This window comes from Plectropomus leopardus, chromosome 11, assembly GCF_026936395.1.
Source record: "Plectropomus leopardus strain MGB_pleo_1.0 chromosome 11, ASM2693639v1, whole genome shotgun sequence".
Lineage (NCBI taxonomy): Eukaryota > Metazoa > Chordata > Actinopteri > Perciformes > Serranidae > Plectropomus > Plectropomus leopardus.
The window spans coordinates 2,976,914-3,003,036 of record NC_142186.1 but is presented as its reverse complement, the minus strand read 5'-3'; the positions used below and the strand labels follow the sequence as shown (position 1 = coordinate 3,003,036).

The 26,123-nt window shown below is 37.4% G+C and overlaps 1 protein-coding gene across 1 annotated transcript in view; it reads right to left on the bottom strand.

Annotated features, from left to right (window-relative positions):
* Positions 1-26,123, bottom strand: part of ascc3 (activating signal cointegrator 1 complex subunit 3) — a 203,964-nt gene that overhangs the window by 107,559 nt on the left and 70,282 nt on the right. The window contains exons 9-10 of the mRNA XM_042490728.2: positions 25,878-26,081; positions 20,483-20,623 (exon numbers count right to left, since the gene is read on the bottom strand). Of these exons, the coding sequence (XP_042346662.2) occupies positions 20,483-20,623; positions 25,878-26,081 (345 nt within the window). The remainder of the gene's footprint in view (positions 1-20,482; positions 20,624-25,877; positions 26,082-26,123) is intronic.

Below are 26,123 nucleotides of genomic sequence, written 5' to 3'. Positions count from 1 at the left end.
AGACAAGTTAAATCAATATTTTGTTGTTAAGCAACTAAAACTTCAAGACGTTTCTCAGTTCATTTGAATATTTTCCAAAACTGCTTCAACTAACACTCATCAATATTTCTCTACTTTACATCTGGATCATAATAAGGCTTATCCTACAATCAATTAACAATCAAGCCAGAAGCAGAAAACAAAAACGGAGTAATGAGGTACTACATCCAATTTACACACTAGATTCTATTAATGCTAGAAATGAGGAGTGCCCCCTGACCTGTAAGAACAGTTGTAGAATATCAGCTCAGTTGCCAGAGGGACACATTGGCATTGCATGCTTCTGCAAATCACATATAAGTGACATTTGTATGTTTCATAAGTATCATATCAAAAGTTACAGAGCATATGAGCTGACTTTGCCATCTGGAGATGGTCAAGGTGATGGATGGCAACAGTCAGCTGGAAGCACGCCGGTCACCAAAGGTTGAACGTCAGTGCTGTATTTATGAAATTAGCCATAGCTAACATTATTTTTTTTGTCTCACTAGCTAGTCATAAAAAACCTGATGTGCCCAACTTGTCTGTTGCTGCTATCTAGTAAGTTGCACTTGTCCAGTGGGCAGGCCGGATGACCTTCACAACATGTGCTGAAGTCCTCTTATGGATCACTTTGTTCCAGCTGATTTCTCTGTTCTGAACTTAAACTAAATATAACAGCTCCCCCAAAGTGAAGCTTTTTAATCTGGATCACCCCCCTGGTGTTGATCTGCAGTATAGGTCATAATGCCCACCACTCTATGTTAGTGAATGGACATATGCCAAACTAAAAACTCAAAGTATGCGCCGAATAAATTTTTCCTAAATATGGTTTCTCAGGTTGATGGTAGTTCTCATCACCCTGATGTTTGTCCCAGTGATTGTTTTTATGAGAAGTTCAATTTTAATGAGTTATTAACTTATACAAAAGGGGATTATCCAAAACCTGCAGTATAATGACTTAAATTATAATGCTGATTGTATTGTAAGAAATTAATAAAGACATTGTTAAAAAAAGCGGGGTTATCCGCCATGATTGATAGCTGTGACAGCCAATCCGTGCACGTGTATTTTGGCTGGAACGTCCCCACCACTGAGATTGCTAAAGGACTTGCATGAACTACAAGAACTGGAAGATGAAAGAAGATAGATAGGTAGGACAAAGTTTCCTGTCTTTTAAGTGTTTAGTGTTAACATAAAATCAATCCTGAAAGTAACAGCATGTTTATTTATATTGAAAATGTTGTTTAAATTCTGTACTCCATTCATATCCCCACTGGCAGGCGGCTTCTGTTTACCGTGATCATGCTGCCACCTAGTGTTTTCGAAGGCACTCTCTGGCAAAGTACACATTCATGAGACGGTTGTAGTATTATTTCCCTCATGTTATTTAGCCTTCTGAAAAATATCATATTAAAAAAAAGGTTGCTCTTTAACATAAGGGTCTATTTAGATTTACTCAGCCTCAAGTGGCCATTCAGAGAACTGCAGTTTTTGGCACTTCCACTTTGGCTTCGGTGTTTCTTCAGGACAAGAGGATAAATATGAACGACAACACCGATAATGTATTTATGTTTGAAATGTTTGAAAAAAGTGACCCTCTCCTTAAAACCAAAGTAGAGACTAAAAGTTAGGATATCTCGGCCTCAGCTGCTCAGATTACATTTTAATCATCCGTCTCTTGTGAGCCTCCTCACTTTATGGAAGTCCAACATTAAATTCCCTGAATACCCTTTAAAAGGTTGTCCAAAAATGGGCTGGCACTAGCAACACTACTCTTTCTGTGATGTTGCCAGAAGTATATGTATACAGTCCTAGAATTCTTTTCACTAAAAATATTGAGATTTCAGGGGAAATTATTGCTGAGATACATTTTCTCCACAATTCCCTGCTCACTTAACTGAATGACACACACTGTAAAGCCCTGAGTAACACAACTAAAATCCCTCCAGAATGCTGTTCGATGCATGGCTCATCAATGCTCAATTGCCCATAACTCTGCTCATTACAATGCAGATGGAGGCCCTTAAATCATAACACCATAATAACAGGCGTATAACATTACTCACATCTCGTGTGCTCGGTTAGTTCTGCAGGATTTATCAGATGTGTCAGTCTGTGATCCACGATATCCAAAAGAAATGTCAAATTTGATTCTTTCGTGTTTTATTTGATGCAATCAAAAGTTGGCATACTTTCTAGTGTATGTGCTTTTATTTTGACATCCCTCTTATTATATTCAACAGTATTAACACATCTCATCCGTATCAAATGTCAACAGATATGTGTTTGTTTAGTGCCTATAATTTAAGTGCAATTTTATTCCCTCTTTTCAAGGAAAACACTACAATGCATTAATAATGGTGTGTAAACTGTTTGGCAACCTGTCCGTGGGTGTGCAAATTCCTATTAAACCCTTTCTGTAAAAGCAGTTCATTAAATCCTCTCTAGTTTGCATTTAAATCAATCTATCCAGCCATTAGAGGCTGGCGCGCTCACAGAAAAGGAAGCGCATGCTCCTAATTGGAGCTACTGGTTAATCTAAATGGAGGCTCTGGCAAATGGAGCACAGGCCAAAGTGCTTTCTTAATTGCCTCACAAATACACACGAGGAGGTGCAGAGAAAACACGCCATTGTTTGGCGGAATGGGGTTATTTAGCCTAGTTTATCAGTCGATCACAGTGATCACAGCACTGAAATCCATCATCTAAGTTTACTGATTCTTAGTAGTTCCTAGAAAATGTTAATGTTGCATAAATGTGACAATTTAAACAGAGAATGGGTTCATAAATGTGCATGCAAAAACAACATAAAAGGCTGTAAGAACTGCTCTCATCATTCACTCATTGCCAAACTACAAAGCACAAGGCATTGAAGACACCCAGATATGTTTAAATTAGGGATGTCATTTTCAGTTAACTTTACTTTTGATAGCCTGACACACATAAACTATTAACTAACTGGTTAAGTTTCAAGAAAAAATGCAAAATGACATCAAATACAACATGAGCATTCCTTTATTCCAGCTGTCATTTCAAAATGTTATCTTTTTAGAGATGGTGAAATTTGATTCTGAGATACAAATGTCTTCCTGTGTATTTTTGTTTCTGTAGGCTTTGCTGCTAGTGCTAGCTAGCTAGTGGCGCCGCTTATTTAGAGATTAGCACTGGTGATGCTATCCTGACCCAAAGTCATTGCTGTGGAAACATTGTGACCACCTTCTGGTCACCCTGGTGAATATGCCACTTAATTTGAAGCCTTAAAACCCCTTTCATATTATTAACAATGTTAGCACCACCAGTTGTGTTGACACAGCTAACAATGTTAATTGTGCTAACAGAGCTAATAGTGATGACATCAGCCCTTCTTAAATAGCGATGGTGCTATAGTGATCGCTGCCATGAAGTGCCATCTTCATGCCGCATTTTTGTTTTTACACAGAATCAAACAAGTAATTTAAGACAGCATGCCGGCATGACAGGCCTGACATGTAACATATGCATTAGCAGCCCTTTATGAACAATAGTAGCAGCATAACATGGCAACTATCTCTGTTTTATGGACGCTAATCTCGTCCTCTGCTCAGAGTGAGAAGAGTTCTTCAACCTCATTGTTTTCCCAATTTGCTGACATTTTCAGCCAATGTTCGCCTTCTGTGAGTTAGCTATTAACTGCTGCAAGATACTTTCTTAACATCCCATGGTAAGTTGCACATTTAGCACATCATCCAAACGTCACAACCATGCCGCTAACCATGCCAACCGTGATCCCATCCTGCCGTCTGTCCTTAAAAACAGATATTGTTTTTGCGCTGTTACTACTGATGATGCCAGCCAAAAGACAAGACAGCTTTTTACTCACTGGAGCAACCTAGGGGAAGACCAAAGGGTTACCACCATGATTTTGCAGCAATGCTGTTGGTTTATGACAGAACTACAAGTGGGAAGCGCCAAATGAGCAGCACTTTGAGCTAGCTTCAACCTTACCTGCGTGGTGAACAATGAAGTAAACTGAAAAGAAGCAAAATCAACCTATAGACTGACATGTGTAACTGATCAATAATATTTTTAGCAGTTAAAACCACTTAATAGTTAACCACTGACATTTGCTGTTTCAATAAAGAGGAAGAAAAATAAAGGTTTTATGGAATCAGGATGGTGGGCATTTTTAAACGCATGCCAGAAACACAGTACTTTGGATTAATTTCCTACTTTTGAGACTAAAGCCTTATTTCCACTGCACAAAAATCCTCTAACACCTGCTAACATCTGGCTTTATAATGCTTTGCGAAGTGTACTCTGCAGTAGTCAGGGGTATTTATCACCTCTGGCTCTGTATTGATGGAAACACAACACCCGCTAATTCCAGCTCCTGAACGACTGCGATGCATTCACACACCTCCAATAAATAACCTGCAGCGCTAAAACACCAATTTAGTCTGCACACACACACACATACACACACACACACTCATCTCCTGCAGAGCTGTGTACATTGCTCTACTGGCAATGCAGAATTAGTCTGTACCCTATTTTTAGTATGTTTACTGTGTTTATAAACCTGTGTGCACGCACTTCATTTTTTTGTTGAGAGAGGGGTACAATAAAATAAATAAAATATTGATAAATAAATAAATAAAAATAATAATAAAAATGGTCAATTTTATTTATGTCAGGTTTTACTTTTAAAGAATTTAGGAGTGATGCATTCATTGACCAAATATAATCGAACTGATGCCAAAACCATTGTCAAACACTGTTCTCATGAAAGGGATATTTCATAGTTTATTTCACAGTTATCAAACCTTGAAAGTCAAATTGACCTTGAACCCATCAACTTTAAAATTCATCACCCAGCTGTGTGATGAGGTTAAGTTTAGAAATGTTCTTTGCATAACTTGATGCAAATATGCTCGTATAAGCACAAGCAACTTATCGCGTTTGCGTTGATTCCTTTGTGAAACAGAATTGTGGCGTTTAAGCACTTCAAACAATTTGGAAAGAAAGCTGATGGTTGCAGTCAAAGAGTTCCTGACTCTTTTTTTAATGAGCTACTGGGATTTTACTAAATTAAATCAACATGGAAGCACATTGCTCTAAACAGAAAGGAACTACTTTATCTTGCACCAGTACATCAGCAACAGCCAAGGCAGAGCTGAGTATGTAAATAACATGTTCAAACCGCCTCCAAGCCTCAGGCTCATAAGAAGCAAAGAGAGCATGCCACTGAGTCTGTATGTGTGAAAACGGGCCTAGGCTGAGGTCAAATGTCCATCCACTGAGCTTGCAGACTAGACCCTCTTGGATTTTGGTCACACATGCACTGTTATGTGTCTGGGCAGCAAGAGAATGAAACGTGACTGGCTTTCTGACCTGAGTCATTACTATAAATAAAATCAACGGCAAGATCATGAACCTGTATTTTGTCACCCATGTGTGGTGTCCTATAAACCTCACTACAAAAACACACGTGCAAATTTAAAAAATAAATAAATAAATAAATAAATAAATAAATAAATAATAATAATAATAATAATAATAATAATAATAATAATAATAATAATAATAATAATAATAATAATAATAATAATAATAATAACAACAATAATAAAATGAATGAAAAAGAAATCAAAATGTCTTCAAATAAATATTTGGAATATTTATCTAAATTGTGATTTTCTATAGACTTACAGAGTCTGGTGATTTTGGTCTCAGTGCAAAATCCCAATCAAATCTGCTAATGTTTAGAGAAAATGGGCTTGAGGTCCATGTGGATTTGATAAATTGCAAATTTGGACATCAGCCTTTAAGTGTGAGAGACTGCACACACATGTAAGATTGGACTTTGAGATTCAGCTTGACCAAATATCATTGATACACAGAGAAATTTACACAAGTAACACAATTTCTTCATTGCACCAAAAATAAAAAATATCTTTACCAACTGTTTAATTTCTTATTCTTTTACCAAATCATTTATGTATAAAATAATAACAATAACTAACTGATATTTAATATATTCAAATATATTTTTCCGTTGGCTAAATTCCTCAAATATAACATTGGCCTCGGGCTGGAGCTGCACACAGATGATTTATCGTCAGTCTTCACTATATGTTGATGTGGTAAAAAAACATTTCTTTGTCTCATTTATGACATTTTTTACATTACTGCCTCTGCCTGGCAGGTATGTAGATGAATGTCCATGTTTTCCTCTCGTCATTTCTCTGGCTGAGACATGCTCAGCATACGGGAGACACCAGTGACATTTCCTGCAGCATTTACAGGAAAGCTTGTTACAATGTGATTAGTTAGATATTTTTTGGATTGTGAGGTACGGCATTTATCAAGGCAGATTATTTAGAGATGTGCATAGGCATATTTAATAAGTTCCAATTTTGTCATAATTTATTCCCTTGATTGCAGTTAATATTACTTCACAGCTTTCACATTGTATTTAAAGAACTGATATGACAATGTTCATTGTTTCCTGTCAGCCACCCCAATTACACTTCTTCAGTCACTGGTTGGTCTGTTTCACAGTAGACTACATGCTAAGCTGTTATTAAGGTTGGGCGATACGCACAATACATACGGTTAACGAGATATGAGACAAAATACTGCTGAGAATTTGGATATCATCATATGATATGAAACAAGTGTTGTCTTTTCTTAATTTAAAGGCTGCAATAAAGTAATGTCATTTTCTAAACTTATCAGACTGTTTTACTTGTTTGAATACTTTCGTTCTACTTAAGACATTAAATCCACACTATTTATGATAATCAAAAATCTTGTGTTAATATTTTATCCAAGTACAAAGTCATCTCTAGTCACAGTATCAACATCTACATATTTCACCATATCGTGACATTTGATTTTGTTTCCCAGTCCAGCATTTCGCTTTTGAGGATTTAAAAATATTGTGATACATATACCGTGTACTGTGGTATGGCCAGAAATACTGTGATATTATTTCAAGGCCATACCGCCCAGCCCTTGCTGTTATTCATGCAAGCAGAAAAGCTCGCTCCAACTGTGAAACAGTTAAACTTCATGCATTTGTAGACAGACCAGTGGATATTATGTTTTTGTTTTTCTGGCACATCATTTCAATAAATTCCCCAGAAATGTCTTCTTACTCTCATGGAAGGTATTAAACTTGAATATTCAAGAAATTTTGCAACACTAAATAGATTGTATGCTAGTTTGATTTGACTTTGGACAGAAACAACTTAAGATACTTATCACGTTAAACATCATGTTATATCATGAGTAATGTTTGGTTATTTTGGTAACAATGATTCATTTTGAGAGCGCAGATGAAGTAATCCAAACATAAATTTGTAATTTTAGGGCACGATTTCCTTTTTCTTTCCTTATCACATCTGCTGGCATTAAGTAACAGTGAAAATATTGCTAGATGGCAAAATTCTCCATCACGTTTACACTTTTTATGTTAATTTAATGAGTGTAGTGGGAGTGATGGGCTTTTTGCTCAGTGATAGGGTCAACATGGATGCGTGCACCCTCACAAAACACAGGCCACAGCTAACCACGCAAACTTCCAGCACTTAACTACTAATTACTCATGTTCCTACGTGTCTGTCTCAGAAGTGGTCAACTATTAAGGATCTTTACAGTAAGAGCTGAGGCTCTATACAGCCTGACATTCCGATAATGAATTGTAATTCAATATTGTAACTGTTTTTCAATTGCCTTAAGTTTTCAATTGCCATCTTTTACTTTTTAACCCCATATCATGCGGGAAAATTTGCCTGAAACACATCAGCAGCTATTTCAATTTCTCCGCATGTGACTTGACTTTACTAAGAAATATGACACACACACACACACACACACACACACACACACACACACACACACACACACACACACACACACACACACACACACACACACACACCCTCCTCCTGCTCCCTTTACAAGAAAGTGTCTGGCTGTGAGGCAGCTCCTTCTTGGATGTCATTAACTGATATTTCCTCTCTGGACAGAGAAGGAAGAGGGCCTGGAAGTCCCAGGATGCCACCCACCCGCACGCTGGCATCCACATGGCAGCATCTCTCCAAACCCTTTCTGTTTCCATGGCAACTATCGCAGCCATGAAGAGCGGAGGTTGTGGGAGGAAGAGGTAGGTGGGAGGAAGATGGAGTGGGGACGTTAGAGAAAGACATTTACTAGATTGCGATTTGTGAAAAACTAACGGCTTGTCAAGGCAAAACTGTAATGAAAACCTTCTCAATGCCAATTGTCATGTACAACTGTGTGTGTGTGTGGGCGCCCTTATGTTCAGTCCTCCTGAGAATGCAATTAACAATTACCTAAATTCCAGAAAACATGTAATTACAATGAGAACTGCTCTTTTCTTCTGTTCAGTTGAGGATATTTGTGGAGTGGGGAAAAATGAAATAATAAATAGTTAAAACAGGAAAATGAAGTCCTGGCAGAGAGGTAGAGTAGGCCAACAGCAGCCTGATGGCACATGAACACATTCATTACGATCCTGAGCTCTACTGATTAACAGACGAGCCTCCTGTTTCTGCCGAGATTCAATTCAAACACATTCTTTGAACAGAAAACTCTTTCCAAGAATTAGTGATCTGGTCATGACGACAGATTTTCATATTTTGTGAAATCTTGCAATAGGTTTTTTGTTTCAAATCCCAGCTTTTTTTTTTTTTTTTAAATTAATAACAGGATTCAAGGCTTGTGAATTTTCTCAATCACTGCAGCTTTATGTTACCCTGGTTCCAGGGGCCAGATGCACAAAACTCAGTGTAAATTCATGACTTATGTTGGATGCAAGTCACATCTCCACATTTCCTTATTATTATTTATTTATTTTCAGAAATTAATTATATTGGTCACTTTCTATGTGTATCAGTAGGTTTTACCATTTCTCAACCCATGAAACGTATTTAAAAGAGTTTTCTCCTCCGATCTCCATTGGATCCCACAAGCTACTCTGATGTCAAAGAAACGATGTAAGACGAAGCAAAACCAGAGTAAATATCTGTGTGGCTTTTCCAACACTGGAGACAGAGTAAAAAGATGCGGTTTGATACTGAACTCCCAACTTTTCTTTTAGACTGGTAAGTAACATATAATGTTTGCTATTTCCTGAAACACGTGGGTTTACAGATCGCGATTAACTTTTCAGATGGCATGATGTGACTGATTTCTTGTTACTGTGGCACTGCTAAAACTGAGCTAAAACTTTTACATGTCGATCTGTGCACTATCCAACAATGTCATCGCTGCAGTCAGTAAATCATGGTCATTTAAAGCGTGAAACACCGCTCTCCATTCAGTTGGACTGGGTGGCTAATAGCCCTTCACCATACATTAGACTTGTCCGTGCGAGATAAGGTATAGAAAGAGCAGTTTCACCGGCTGTGTCACATTGGCGAGGTTCTCCAACGCTGCCAGTGCAGCTGTAATGATGCACAGCTGTGGATATTTGTACATCACATTTGTGCAAACCATCGTTATAGTAAAAATTCCTCATGATATTACCCCCAGCTATCTCAGCTAAAACCACGTGTACACATGATCTGAAGAATGTGTGAGCTCACCACACAGTCTTTGTTCATAAATACCATTTCATGTGTAGGAAAAGCCATATGCATGTTGTTTGTGCGTACATACACATCGTTTAAGCATGCGGCCCCTGGTCTCTGAATCACTGCACTCCCTGATGTGTTTAAATGATCCAAAGTTGTCTGGCTTTACGCCTGTTATTCCCTCATTTAGAAAAACAACAATCTGAGGTTTGTAGGTGGGTTTGGGAACTGGATGTCACCTTCCTGTGTCAGAGCCAGAAAACAACTGCATCAAAAAGAGGGGCAGGTGTGACTGATATCAACACAGCTGCTCAGGTTGTTGTAAATTGGCTTGCAGAAATAACTCCTCAGTTTTTCTTCAATCAAAATGGAAATTTGTTACTGCAGGTTACTTACTTCCTAGTATCTCCAGAGAAAAGATCTCTTGGGTCTACACACAGTAAGGTGTTATGGATAACCCTCTTAATTTTCTATTTTCATTTAACCTTTAGTTAACCAGAAAAAAACCTTTTGAGGGCAGACAGGCTGCAACAAAAGTTACAGACAACATGGGACAAAAATACAAAATCAAAACATACAACTCCAAAACAAAAAAAGACCACAAAATAAAGTTACCACAAGGAAGGACCTAATAGTATGTTAATATAAACTCTAAGTAAACCATAAAAACAAGACAATTAAAAAAGCAGTTAAGATACACCTTGACATTGGCATGCAGAAGATGACATTAAAAAAATGTCTAAGTCTTTTTGCAGAAGATTTCACATATAAGGAACTGCATACATAAAGGCTCTTTTGCCAAACTCTGTACAAACCCTAAGTATAAACATAAGGACGAGCTATGTGAACAGAAAGCATAGCCATTTTCAATTTTTTGCTTAATGTAGAGTGAAGCCCTTCAAATATATACTTTTGTGATAACCAAACTGGAACATCTTAATTCTAATACTGAAAGTGGCCACGTGGTTAATGGAGTTTGTTGGCAGCACTGCACAGCATTGTAGGAAGCAGTCAGAATTCCATATTCCAAATTCCTGGCTTCAACAAACTGAATATATCTACCGAAATAACAGCCAAAGCAATGCCTGTGTTTTCGTAATGGAACAGGTAAACTAATGGTTATGCCAGCAACATCGCACAGTGGGTCACTTGCATATTTCCCAGCTTACATGCACATTTTCTAAATTACTGCAAAATGACACAACAAAATGGTGAATGTTGTTTATACAAATTTCTTTAGGAAAAAAAATAACAAAGAAGACAGTACTGTCACTTTGGGTTGCAATGAACCCAAAAACTGGTCAGAGTGCAAAAAAAGTGAGGATTTGTAGTAACTCTTTCTGTATGTGACATTGAACCTTTGAGCATGACAGTAGGTGGCTCTCCATTACAAATTTGTGCAAAACCTGAGCAATATTTTCGAAATGTTGATAAAACACAATTGCAACATAAGTGTGTTTCCATATGCAACTTTTTACGTGATGTTACACTCTCACGCTAACATTCCAATAACCATGGCGATGGATGTCCAAAACATTGGCAGGTTTATTTTTATTGCAACAGCTCAATGAAGCCAATCTCGCCTTAATTTCTTTGTTTCGTATAAGAGTTAATGTCTCTTCCTCCATCCACACATACCGAGTCATGTTTAGTAAAGTGTCATGTCAACTTTTTCTTCTTCTTTGGGTTTAATGGTGGTTGCATTCATAAAGTCGCACTACCGCCACCCGATATTACACATCATATGAGCTATAAAGTGAAATAAGTGTTTCCATTGCAGTTTATGACTTTTTTCGAATGGCCTGAAATACCTGCTGATGTGAGCGTAAAAACAGGAGTTTTTTGAAAATTGATGTGTTTCCATTAGGCGTATTTTGTATTCGCAATATCAATTTGTGCAATTTGAGGGTTAATGGAAAACCGCTTAGTGAGGACTGAGACACTTGTACCAAGGTCCACATGCATTGCTTAAGCCCTTGGCGCAAAAAGAGGCAAAAGACTAAACTTCTCTGCACAAGTCGAAGGAGATGAAAGCATTGGAGCTGCACCTTGTATGATTTCATGTGACTCATAAGGAAGTCTTTATAGCATTTCACAGCAAATTAATATATTATATGGGTTCTTCCCGATAGATGGACTTCTCTTATTAGTAGACCAAATATGATGTCAATCATTTCAATCAATATGCATACCTCTTGCCTCTATGCCAGCGCACAAATCCGATTGGTCTTAAACATTCTCATATACTAAACTCAATCATGGGCACATTTGTGTTCACTGCTTTTAATCAGTGTATGAGATTGTTTGTTTGATTGTTCCTCTCACACTAGAGTGTTGCATAATGACTCTGTTGAAGGCCACAGGTCGCTCTGACAATAAACAAGCTCTTAAGCCTACAAGTGCTTGTGGAGTTTTGATGCTTTATGTCGGCCTTCCCTTCCCCATCCACTCTGCGAGCGGCTGAAGTCGTGCCAGAGCTCCCACTCTGCCACGCACATCAAAAGGGCATGATGAAAGAAGTAGCGAGGACTTTGAGGAGAGACGGAAGACAACCAAGGTTACAGTGCGTGGCATCACTCCGGCCTGTTAGATGCGGACAGCCCCTTTCACTCAACCACTTTGTGTAAATGTACTCACACTAACAGTCAAATGGAGGGATGAGAGAGGGAGAGAGGGAGGAAGGTTAAATGAAAGAGAGAGAGGAGTGCTGCAGAGCTGCGGTGAATCTGACTAATCATTCTCTTTGTGAAATCTTTTCACATGACCTGATAGAAATGCAACTTTAATACACCTTCAGATTAGCTGGAATTGGCCTCATTTCATAGTAATAAACCCCACCCCCCGCTGCCACCACCTCCTACACAAACCCAAACCTTTCCTTTCTCTCCTCATAAGTCCCACAAGGCTTATAAACTTTAACTCTAAGCTGTGCAATCTCTCAAATCCAACTCTTTTGGATTTAACAGATATGCATGTTTTCCAAAACCTTCTCAGTCTGATAGTTCAGTCTTTCAGGATGGATCTACCAATCTCTGCTTCCCTGTGAGCTCCAGGAGAGTCAGGTTCTCTCACTGAATGTATGTGCTCAACCCGCAGCTTTCATCCTCCTTCCTTTGGCCTCAAATGAATGCTGCCTTCACGTGCTCCTCGGAAATATTGTATTTACTGTATTGATGAGTTTCAAGCACATGAACAGCCCTCCAAAGTTGTAATTACAAGTGGAAAACAGATACTAAATTAGTATCTGCATCTATTAGCTGTAGCAAGCAAGCAAACTTTGAACTATAAAGCATGCAAGGTGAGTATACTAACACTGATAACATTATTTTATAACACAAGTTGCCGACTTCATGTCATAAAGGCATAAACATGATGGCAAAAGTCAATGTTTGGTCAATGGGAAGAAACTTTTTTTAAATAAACAATGTATTAAATATCAATTTGTGATCACATATCAAGTGTAATATGGCATTAATATTAACTGCTGTCCATGTAGAGTGATATATAATAGTGAAATATAACTTATGATATATAAAGTATATAAAACATATGATAAACATATCTGGAAACAGCTATCAACCTCTTAACATTAAACTCTCCTACTCTCCTAACATTAAAATGCGACAGCAAAGAAAAGGTTTACATATTAATAACAGTAAGAACACCATCATGCCTGATCATCTATTTGTATGTTTGCTGTTGTTTATTGTTTGTTTGTCCTGTCTTGTCCGTTCTTGTCAAGTCCAAATTTCTGTCTCCATCTACCACCATGTGTGTTGCCTATCAATACCCTGTTTTGTTTTTTGTGTTTTTTGTGATGCCCTTTTGTACTTACTAATAAAAACAAAACAAAACAATGCAACCCATCTTCTCTGTAGCTTCCATGTTGTTTCCACTTTACCACCTCAAAGTCCACGAACACAACAAGTGGGAGAATGACTTCCCAACTCGGAAACTACGGCCTTCTGACATCACATGAATGCATCAGAATCCATCCTCCTCCTACAACAGTGAAAGAAACTCCATCATGCGGGGGCTGAAGTCACACCTTCCATCAGTAAAACTCCACAAAAAAACAGAAAAACTGTACTTCATCTGCTACTCACCACTTAATAACATGAACAATCCACTTATTTGACACTCGACAGAAATAAAGCATCTCATTGACTGACAAATTGAACTCAACAACTGAATAAAATCATTCTCATCATTTTGAGGTTTATTAGAGTAGTTGGAAATTCCTATTTAGGAGACTAAGAGGAAATGTATGAAACTGTATTGGCCAACATAATGGAATCATTTCTGTCAGATAAATGCTCATGTATAAAAAGCAATTTATGTAGTATTTCGGTTATTTATATAGATTAATCCCTCATTTTAAGACAATAATGTATTATGGAATTTCCCTGACCATTTATTAAGCTGGCTGCACCTTCATGCTTTATGAGGCGATTGTTGCAGTGTTGTCTACAGAGTGATGAGGGTATGTATATCATTCACAGCTGATTAAGGCAAAAAGAACACATGGAGAGCGCCACAGGTGGCGCTACGTTCACAGACCTGCAAAAATCTGCAAATTCTGAGGCACACAGGCATTTAAAAGAACAAAAAATGAAAGTTTGCTGCCAATAAGGGAGATCTAAGTTACAGAGGAAGAATGTGCATCAGGCTTTGGATATAAACACTACACTATACATTCATTGTACATACACTGCTTTTTGCTGATGACAAAGAGAGGAGAAGTACCAGAGTTGTAACATTTTAGCAAATCTGAGTGTTTTTTCAATATGGTTGTAAAAACTTAAGAGTCACTCACACTGACCCCAAATAATTTTAACATCTGCAAAACTCTGTTGTTGTTCACTCAAAGATGAAATAAGTGCAGATTTCCAGCACTAGCAGGCCAAGGTGGACAGAACAGAAGAAAACAGTAAAGAACTGATCTGCATTTGTTTGGATTTACTACAGCTGACACAATCCATTAGAACATGCTGTTATCAGCGTAGACAGCAATCCTAAAGATTGGCTCAGTAAATCTCTACCAACCCTTTGAAAATTGAGCAGATTGGCTTAATTTCTGTCAAAAACATGGGGATGAGGCAATGAGCAACAAAAGAAGAAATTACCCTAAAAATTAGCAAGAAATTAGCAAAAAATAACAAGAAAATAAGTAACAATGAGCAAACAAAAACAAAACAACATAGAAATGACCTGGAAGAAGTGCTTAAAGATAAATTCTATTTTAAATTTATGTTTTTTGTAGCATTATCTCTAAACATGTAATTATGATAATTAGAAATATAATTTTTCCCTAGCTTTTTTCTTTTTCCTTTGATATTTTTTCCTAGATTTTTAAAAACTATATATTTTTTTCTAAATCTGCTCTTTTCTTGCATTTTGTGGAACATATATTACCATGTTGCTCATTGCCTTTATTCACATGATTTGGAAGAAATTGCATCAATTTGCTCAGATTTCAAAGGATTCATGAAAGACACCGAAAAGCAGCACACGAAGAGAGATGTCGTTTTTAGGTTTCAAAGGATTAGCTTAGGTACCTGAAACACAAAAGTGCATTGCTAGAGAATTATTATGAGCTTACAGATAGGAGCCATCAAGTGAGGTGATTACGTTAAAAAATTGCTTTGAATCAGCATCATTACTGAACCTTTATAATGACGTTTCAAACCTTTGATGGTAAGGAGAAAAAAAAATAAAAGCAGGAGTTGTTCCTCCAGCCTCTGTTCAATCCCTGGTAATTTCCTTTCTCATTCTGATACAAGTGCCCCCAACAGACACCCATAGAGCTTTCTAATCAAAAGTGACTATTTGATTTTGTCTTTATTATACCGTAACCATGGCAACTACTACTAAGCGTAAGACAAAAGTGTTGCTTTGAACAGGGAGCCTTAAGTGATAAATAAATCAGTAATTGTACAGAATTCAGAGAAAATGATGGCATCTGGCTACTTTTCTCATCTACTGCAGGATTATTATGCAGACGATCACACATCACATATGTGTGTGCTAATAATCTAACTGAAGGATGACACATGACATTTTGTGTCCCAGGGAATCTAGAAGTGGTGGGATACTCTAAAACAACTAAATTAATCATATATATATATATATATATATATATATATATATATATATATATATATATATATATATATTTTTTTTTTTTTTGAAAGTGAACAATTGATCTGCAACTAATATGTCAATATGTAGGAGTCTGACTCAGAAATCAACCTGGCCGATAGTAGCTTGTCAAAGATATATGTGTCTGCATGTATATCTGCTGATAAATAACAAGATGTAAATCAGACACCCCAAAGTGTCTGACATCAAACAGTGTCACCATGATGAACTTTTCCACCAGAAAAGACCAACAAGTTTTTGTGTTTTCTTACCTTTTGCTGTGTACACTGATACAATTCCATAACAACCAAATCTAAAAGATCCTTATCAAGAATGCATGAATGAACTAATATCAATCCGTTAAACTGCCTAATATCCAAATGAAAATGGCGTTTTTTGGACTTCTCTATGCAATAATGATGTTGGAAAAATGTAGAACCGCCATCACTCGGAACTTGGAAAAGGGAGTTAATGACATGTCTTGGGGTGGAGAGGTTGACATATACTGTTCAAGGTAAACAGAGAATTTGGTTGTATTTAGGAGTCATGTATGTCCTTCTTGGCCAAAGAAACAACTATCACAGACAGAGAAGGAAATGTTATACAGATGACTTCAAAGTATTGATCGAGCACTCGGCGTGTTTCCAAACGCACCCTATTGAAAGGAGCATTAATTAAACATGTTAAATTAGTATCAACTGACACCTGTCCTTGAATTTTTGATGGGCTTTATTCATGTTACACGATATGTATCTGGGATAACCATGCCCAAATCAACCCAGCTTCAGGAAAATGTGAAAAAACAAAAATGACAATATGTCAAATTTGAATGGGGCTAATGTCTAATCATTTTTGACACTTTTCACTATGTATGTAAGACCCTACATTACAAATTAAGAAAGTTTTTGGTGATTTGGGTTCCCAGAGGCTTTAAAATCAAACAGTCACGAGCAGTGCTGTTTGCAGTGCGAGATTGTTTGTAGTCTGACAAAGGTGAGGCATCAGTGTAGGCTGTGAACTATGGCAGAGTAAGACTCTCTTACTACTTACTGCTCCATCCCAGAGGTGTACTGGAGCAGCACATGACAGTGCCAGTGAGACTGTGTTCTGTGTTATGTACCTTTAGACTAAATACAAGCGGAGGCAGCTCAGAGGGACCTGAGGCCCCTCAGCATGGCAGTGTTTGTCATTTAGAAGGAGGAGGGACAACAGGATTCACAGGAAGACACTGGCATGTTCACAGAGGGAGTGGAGGTGTTGCATGAACTCACTTCCCTGAAGCTTGTGCCCTGCTTCTGGGTTTGATATGTGCTTTAAACCTGACTCACCCAAAAACCACTTTGTTCCACTTTGAAGTGCTCCAGAAAATCATCCTGCAGCGTGAACCGACAAGATGTCCCCCAACGTTCAGAACTGTATGGCAGACTGCAAAGCTCACTGTGTTGGCACGCTACAGTATACGCCTGCTCTGGGTCAAATCACTTTTGTGAACTGGAGAATTCATCTGGATCAGTGAAGTTTAAAAAAAAGCACAGTGCTACTGAAACATGAAGCATATTTTCTTAAATATTTATACCTAAAACTGAACTACGCAGAGTGACAGAATCAACATCAGGAATCCAAATGTTTCTTTAACACTTTGCAGCTGAGCAAATTGACTTGGTTTCTATCAAAAATATGGGGAAAAGGCATTGATCAACTAAGGAAGAAATGTCACAAATTGAGTAAAATAATTGTAAATAGTACAAGAAAATTATCTAAAAATTGGGGTAATAAAAAAGAAAAAAAGAAAATGACCTAAAAATACAAAAATATATTTATAAATGAAATATATATATATATATATATATATATATATATATATATATATATATATATATATATATATATATATATATATACATATATATATATATAATTATGATAAATTATGATAAATATAGTTTTCTGGACAGATTTTTCCCTATCTTTAAAAAAAATAAATACATTTTCAGAACAGTTCTTGCCAAGTTGCTCATTTAAAGCACTTTGCTGTTGACGACCTGTTCTGTATGTTTTGAATATTTCTTTGTAAAAAAGCAGTTGGTTGAGAACTTGTGTCAAATGCATATCGAAGCTGAAGTCCTTTTCCAATAACAGTTATACATTATAAGCACACTTCAAAAAGGATTTCTGTGGTAGGACTAAATATATCTTACGTATATTTGTTCAACCAGATGTATAAGGTAATGGTTGAATTAATGCATTTTGTTAAGTGTTAGAGAAATTTGTGTTTCTGTGTTTTATCTATTTATTTTGCCGACTAATATCTCTAAAAATGTAAGATTTGTGAGATTAGATTTTCAAAGCTAATATCACAGGTTGTTTTGGGTAGAGCAAATGATTAAATAGAAGGAAGTGATAATCTTAAGCTGATGTGGTAAAATTAATTTAAGATAGTAGTTATGCAAAATATTGAACTGAAGAAAACAAAAAAACCTTCAAAATGTAGAAAATCAAATTTTAGACTTTGTACAAACTGTATACAGTGGTGCTGACAGGTTTGCATCCTGCATCCCTGACGCATAAAAATCTGAAAGGAGTGAATAAACTCGCTAATGATGTGTCCAGGGATGCAGCTTATTATGTTTGGTATTAAATGCTGCGTTTTGAACAGAAAACGCATGATGAAATCATAGAAACAGCTGCATTGCATGACTAATTTTTTCACTGAAAATCTCTCACAGAGAAAAGAGATCCCCGTGCAGTGCTAATGTCCCATACACATGAGGTTTTAGATGCAGGAAATAAAATCAAACAAAGCAATCAAAGGAATGGAACTATATATAAATAGGGCATGAATTTAAGTTATTGCTGATATTGTACAAAATTTCACTGAATCCCACACATCCAGCACAAATAATGCTGGAAATTCCCAAACACATTGATACTGATGTCTAATAAACTGCAGTCAATGTTTGCACCAGTGCTGAATGCTGCAGGACGAGCCAGAACGCTGCATCAGACTGATGGACTTCTGCTCTGGACAACACACCTCTTTCCCTCTTTCTACAAGGCCACAAGCCTCCCCTGCTATAGCAGCATCTTTCCAAAACAAATACACACAGCTTTCAATGATGTGAGGGTGAAGGGATACAAGTATGATGCCAGAACCCAAAAGTGCAGACAGTGGTACCAGTGATATCGACATTCAACCTTTAGGATCCTCAAACACAGAGCGGTAAAGTTATTGAGTCGACGCAGCAGCCCAAAGACACATTCCAGATCAACTGGCTCAGAATATAGTCTGTTTCTCGAACAAAACAACGGTAAAATGAGCTGCTTCATTTGTAAAATGGACGGTGCAGCGTCTTTTACCAGCCAATGTTACAAATGGTCAACAGCTGCTCAGATGGAGTTATACAGCCGGGACAGAAAAGAGCAAGCGGACAGGAGAGAAGAGGGAGCCACCAAAAGAAGGACACTAACGTATTCTGGTTAGAAATAAGTCTGTGGTTAACACAAGCTGAAGAGACTTTCAGGTTTTGTTCGATGACATAAAATATGTAAGTGAACATCCAATTGTGAACTTTGAAGCTTTTATTGTGCCGTTGCTAACATGTTGCTGAATGACACTACAGAACATAAAGCTGTGCAGAACACAGCCTTACAGCCTCAGTGCGGTGGCAATGTTAAGCTGTGCGACCATAATGTAGTTTGTTTATAGCCTAATATTAGCTTTTTACTTCTGGTTATTGCATTTAGACTCAAAAAATGCTGAAAGCAATGTTCATTGGCAAAGATTATCTTGCTGAACGAAACTTTTAAGTTTCATGACCGTTTGTTGACCACAGAGATTATTTTCTGCAATGATTCAGAATCCTATAAAAACAAAAAATCACACAGGCTTTTTGATGATGGAACCAGGGCAATGCTAACTTCTACACTGCCCTACTGAAAAACTTCATCCCTGGGCTACTCTATTCCCCTTCATTTTGAAAAATGAATTTCAGACACTATATAGTAGTATGAACCTGACAGGCCGTGTACACATAAGTATATTGAAATTCCGTGCATGAAGGTCCTTCAAACAACAAGCTTTCCTGCCATTTAGTTACTCTGACAGAAGGTGTTGTATGCTGTACAGTTTATTTCTGATAATGTGTTATTATTATTGTACTATTTTGTGATTTGTGTTTTATTTCCTTTTTGTTGTATTTTGCCCCAGTGCACACTATTACAATAAATAAAACTATTATATTGTTATTGAAAGTGTGTATTTCTTTGTTTTATTCTTATGCACTTTGTAACTTTGTTTAGATAAGTGCTATACAAATAAAGTTATTATTATTATTAATGGACAGTAGAAATAAAACTGACCTAACTTCCTCTCCTGAAGCCTTAACAGTAACAGCAGCCCTCTGAGTGTTAATAACAGGCCTTTTTATCATTTGTTTTCTGTTTGAAAGCAACTATAAATCCACAGCTCTGCAGTTACTAACAATTCAATTAGGAATCGAGTTGCATTTCACAATTGTGACGAGTAATTGGCAGACTTGTGAGTGATGCATTTTGGGGGTAAACATGATGAAATGGCCTCCAATTAATGTCACAGTGCAATCCACTTGGGGGTGCTAGAGAACATACATGTGGAGCAGAGGGAACCTGGAGGAGGGACGGCTTTTTCTACTGACAGTTTGAACAGTTCTTTGGAGATGTGATAGAACTTTTTGTGTGTGTGTGTGTGTGTGTGTGTGTACCTGTGTTCGCAGGATCTCTCCTTTGGTTAGCTGCATGTCTCCAGTGAGTTCTTTAACGGTGATGCCCAGTGGCTCCAACCGCTTACTGAAGTAATTAGTCATCTCGGCTGCCAAGGCCTTCATGGGAGCCACATATACGATCTGCAGAGAGAGGCAGGCAGACAGAGAGATGAAGAGGACGGAGAGGAGATAGGGGCAGAGTGGGGAAGGTGCAGGATGGGGGTGGAGCTGTGGGGGGGGGGGGGCAGGGGAGGGGGACTGTAAGGACACTGTGGTGATAAATGAGCAAACAGAGGCAGGATCATTTGTTCCCTGGCAACCAGCACAAATCACTATTTATTGAGAAATATGATGCCAGTCACTTGCATGGCTAAAGTTTAATGGTGATGTATGAAAAGTGGCTATCGTCACTGGCTGGCACTGCTCGACGCCGTTTGTGTGTGTGTGTATATGTGTGTGTGTGTGTGTGTGTGTAAGCCTTCATGAAAGAGAACAAAGCCTTTTGGATGTCTGAATTATTTATCCGAGTGTGTGTTCCGATTTGACACAATGGGTTTATGAAGACAAACCAATATTTTTAGACTCAGCTGCCAATAGCTGACTTCTTATGCGTATATTTAAGACTCTATTTTCCAAATCTTGCTGTATTTAATTTTGACCACTTTCATGTTCTATTTTTTTCAAAATCAAGTGTTCGTGATAAACTCCTGAAATGACGCTCGCAACGGAAACTGCCCTTTTAAGATTTAGATAAAAAGACAGACACACATAAGGTAAAAACCACTGTCACAATATTTCACAAAGGAAGGATATTCTCGGTGAGGCTTTCTCAATCATGTATTGTTTTGTTTTCTGGCCTTTGATTTGAGACCTTCAACCCTTTTAACAGCTGGACTGACAGCTGAATTCAGTTTTCATGTGCTGCATTGAGATGCCTTTCACTAGCATTTAAACCTCTGAAACCTGAGACAACGTTTGATTCCTTTCAAATATACAGGAAAAAAATATCACAAGCAAATTGGCAAGGAATGTCCTGCAAACTGTAAACAACAAAAAAAAAGATTAAAAGTTGACTGGAAAATTATCTGAATATAAGCTGGGTGGGAATATTAGATACATTTAACCGATGTTAAACAAAAAATAATTTAATAAATATTTTTAGCACTTTATCAAGGTCATTTTTCTTATTTTTATTTTATTTTAGTTTTATTTATTTTTTCAAGTGATTTTGTTGTCATTTTTAAGACCATTTCTAGTTAAGTTGCTTGTCACCCTCTTACTGTGTTTTTGAAAGAAATCAGGCCAATTTGCTCAGGTATCAAAGGGTTAAATCTTTTTACCGCTACACAATACAGCTGCACAGAGCACTCACAGCCAACAGTGGGTTTACTTTGAAATCAGTAAAGCATTTTAAATACTTCTGACAGCTGAACAGCTCTGCATTAAAGCCCCTCGAAACCTCGTTTCTCACTCAGTTTGTGATGTGCTCCCACATGAACACAAAGTGATCTGCCAGTGTTAGAACAGTTTATATTATTTTATTTACAGATTTCTGTCTATACTGGGTTGTCTTAGCTCTTCTCACTGGGGGAAAGCTGGTGGGGGAAAAAAGGTAACCTCATGCATGTCCTGTTTAGCAAAACCAGATGACAGCTGAGGGAAGGTTCAGTTTTGTTGCATGGTCTCTGTTACGCAAATCTGATAAAACCCAGATAGTCCAGTCCTACTTAACAGATTAATCAAATTTAGGATGTTGGAATTTAGCCCTTTGAAACCTGATGCATTAATTTATATTTATTAATTACCTTTTCTCTTATTTATCTAGCTTCATTTTGTTTAAAACATAGGAAAGCAAAGGACAACTCAAGAAGGAATGATCCAAAAATTAACAAAAAAAAGTACAAAAAAAAAGCACAAGAAAATTACCTGAAATTTAACAAAAAGTAAAGCATAAAAGGGAAAAAGCCATGTGGAATGTAGATAGTCAGCCTGTTACAGTCTAACACAATAAAACCTTCTGTCTCTCCTCCTGAACAGCAGTTAACAGTTTGATTACTTGGATTACTTACTTAAATATTAAAGGGAAGCAGAAACTTAGGGCTTTAACTGTAAAACCAAGATGATCTATTACAGAACGCATTAATCACACACAGTCGGGATTCCCAGAGCATGAACACAGGTTGGTGAATGTGGGTACTGTAGGTACTGCTTTCTTAATAACATTTTTTTTTGTTTTGGCCTCCGATTTGAGTTCTTTATAGTCAGTATCTGGTCATAATGAGATGTCTATTAGCTGTCCATGATAATAATGTCTGCTCTAATGCATTCTCAATAAGGATGCAGTGATTGTGTAATTGTGGGCCATATTGATACATGTGTTTCAGTTAACATTTTGGTAAGATAGCCCATACCAATGTCTTTTTGTTGTTGCTTTTAAAAGAACTCAAATCAATTTGCTCAGGTTTCAAAGGGTCAAACAGGCAAATAAATGCAGTGCAAGAAAAATACAGGTTTCAATACAGGTTTCAAAGGGTTAAAGTCATTCAGCCCAATATTACACTACTTTTGTATGAACACAAATTCAATCATACAAATTTATGAAACTACCTTGTAAAATAAACTTCCTTTTCAGGAAAAATGTTTTTTGAAAAGGGATTCAAAAGCCTTTTTACTATATATAATATATCATGATTCCCTCTCTAATATCTATTTTCTCAACAAACTACACTCAATAAATGTCTCCTTCAAACTGTATTTACTCAAGTTTCTCAAGAAAAACAAAATATAACATGATTATATGTACACACATCATGAGAACATTATAATTTGCCTACACCAAAAACTAATTTTTACTAAATACAGCTTGAACGCATTATAATGTAACTTAATGCTTTATGTGACAACAGAAAACCAGCTAGGCAGAAGGTGAATATCCGCTAATACCATTAAACTTTTGCATTCCTATATCTCAATATTGCAAAAACATTCAATTCATATTAGCTACTTTTTGCCAGAGTAAGCACAGCAAGAGAGTATAATGTAATAATAATCATTTTCTTAAGAGTGTAGACACACATTCAGCTTTACATCGACAGACTCCCGCAAACTTGTTCTCACTACATAACATGACATGAAATAGTACAAGCAAAAAATCATGGAAAAGCCTGAAACAAAGAAATACTGTTCCAACTGTGACAGAGAAATGACAGGCTAACTGTATAAGAAAGAGATAAAGTGTACAATTGATTGAGAAAATGTTCATAAGGTGGGTTTCTATTAACCCTCAAACAGCTCAAATTGAAACTGCAAATATAAAATATGTCTGATGGAAAACGACCATCTTGCAAAAAAGTTTTTACACTTGCATGAAACGGTATTTCGGAGGATTCAACAAAGCCATATTTTGTAAAACTGCAATGGAAACACTTTTTGGCTTTTCTAGGTCACATGATGCTATGGCTCTGTGCTTGTCACTACGAACTGGCTCCCTCATGATGCAGCAGGAGCTACAAGAGGTGTTATTGCATCACATAACTCTTCAGAAGTTTAGCAGATCATCAGTAAGTTTTGAATCCACAATTCCTCCCTGAAATTGTGGACTATAGCCCCCCAGAATTCCCTCATTCGTGGCCGCTCCCATGTATAAGGGGCTCGCCTTTCTATTATCACTCGCATAACACGCCTATGTGGCCTTGAATTGGAAATAATGACGACTATTGCAGTGGCTGCAATAGAAATAAAGCTGTTAATGTTTAAATGACATGTCCTGAAATCCTGTCCTGGATTAATCCATTCCAGTGAATTTCTCAGCTATGAAGGACAAGACTTGCATAATGTATACTTACTGGAAGATGAAAGAAGTTAGATAGGCAAGACAAAGTTTCCCTGTCTTCAGTGTTTAGCGTTAACATTGAATCAATTCTGTGTGTGAAAAGTGACAGCATATTTCTTATATTGCAAATGCTGTTTAAAGTCTGTACTCCATTCACATTTCTCCTGGCAGGCAGCTTCAGTTTATCACGAGGATAATGCCACCCAGTCATTTCCGAGCATGCCTTGGCAATATGTGCGATCATGAGCAATGCTGTAGTTTTTTTTTCCATCATGTTACGTAGCCTGCTGAAAACTTTCTTTCTTTTTTAAAGGCCGTTGTTCCCCTTTATGAATGTTTTGAACATCCATCGCCATGCTTCTTGGAATGTTATAGTGAGAAGTTGCATAACATTGTGCGAGAAGTCGCAGAACATCACTCATTGGAAAAGAAGTCATCTTGCTATTGTGTTTTTTTGGACAATGCTTGAGTTTTTTGCAAATCTGCAATGGAAACCCACCTACAGGAGTGTTTAATCTGTAATCAAACAGCTACTCCAAAACTGGTGTTTACCTATGTAGCGGGATATTTGCATTGTTTAGGTTTTGTGTTAAGCAGTTTTTAGTGATTCCAGTGTTTTTAAGAGACATTTTTGACACCTGGTGTAACTGTAATAAATTGCGAATGCATCAAGTTTTTTAATAGCCAATACTGATCCATCAAAATGTCTGAACTGGCATCAATCCCAAATCCTTGAGTCAGCTCAGGACAGCCCAACTGTAGGCAAGAATTCAGTGTATGCATTTCAGGTAGGAAGATATGGGTGGGTAGAAAGGTAAAATTATCCTGTCTAAACCTGGCATTTCTCTTTGTGATGGGAAACCTTTACTGTTTAAATGTTTTAAGGACACTTTTGTGCAGCTGCTGTACAGCTGTCAAAAAGCAAAGCCATTTAGAGCACACTGTTTAACATTCATGGTTTTGGTTTTTAGTGTTTTTAAGCTAGTGTTTTAGTGCAGAATGATGTTTAGTTCAGTTTTAACACTCAAGAAAACACACAAGAAAGGAAAAAAAATAATACTGGTACAGCTCATTATTGAGGTTAAATGACAAAAAGCTGCACAAATCGGCAAAACAGACGAAGCCTCTTGGAGGAAACATAATCAAGTAAATCCAGCTGTCCTTGACTTTAAACTATCAGAAAGCTCCCATTTAAAGGCTGCCTGAAATCCCAGCATCCACAGCTCTGAGGATCAGATCTGAATCTCTGCATGGGGTGTGTGAGTCTCAGCAAGGAGCACGCCTAATCTCCATGAGGCATGTAGAGAGACTCTGGGGTGGAGGAACACTGGAAATATTACATCGCAGATGCTCCTAGATATTACACAGAATTCTTTTATAATTCAGACTTTGATTGTGACAGCCAGACGGATAATTACAGTCAGTCCAGGTAAAGGACTTCCTACAATTTAATAAGGATCATATCCACCAAAGCAGCAATAAGCGACCCACTATTCTGGATCTTTGGTTTGTGTGTGTGTGTGTGTGTGTGTGTGTGTGTGTGTGTGTGTGTGTGTCTCAGACCTTGAATTCATCCTTCTTGATGACGCCGCCGGGCTGCAGGTGCTGGCGGATCTCGTGAAGGACGGTCAGCATGGCAATGTTGGTCTTTCCGGCGCCAGTTGGAGCGCAGATGAGAAGGTTTTCGTTGGTGTTGTAGGCCGTCTCAAACACCAGGGACTGGATCCGGTTCAGACGCTTCATCCCCTTGAACACCAGCTGCCCAATCTGAGCAAACAAAGTGAGGGATGGAAGGGATGAATACAGGTC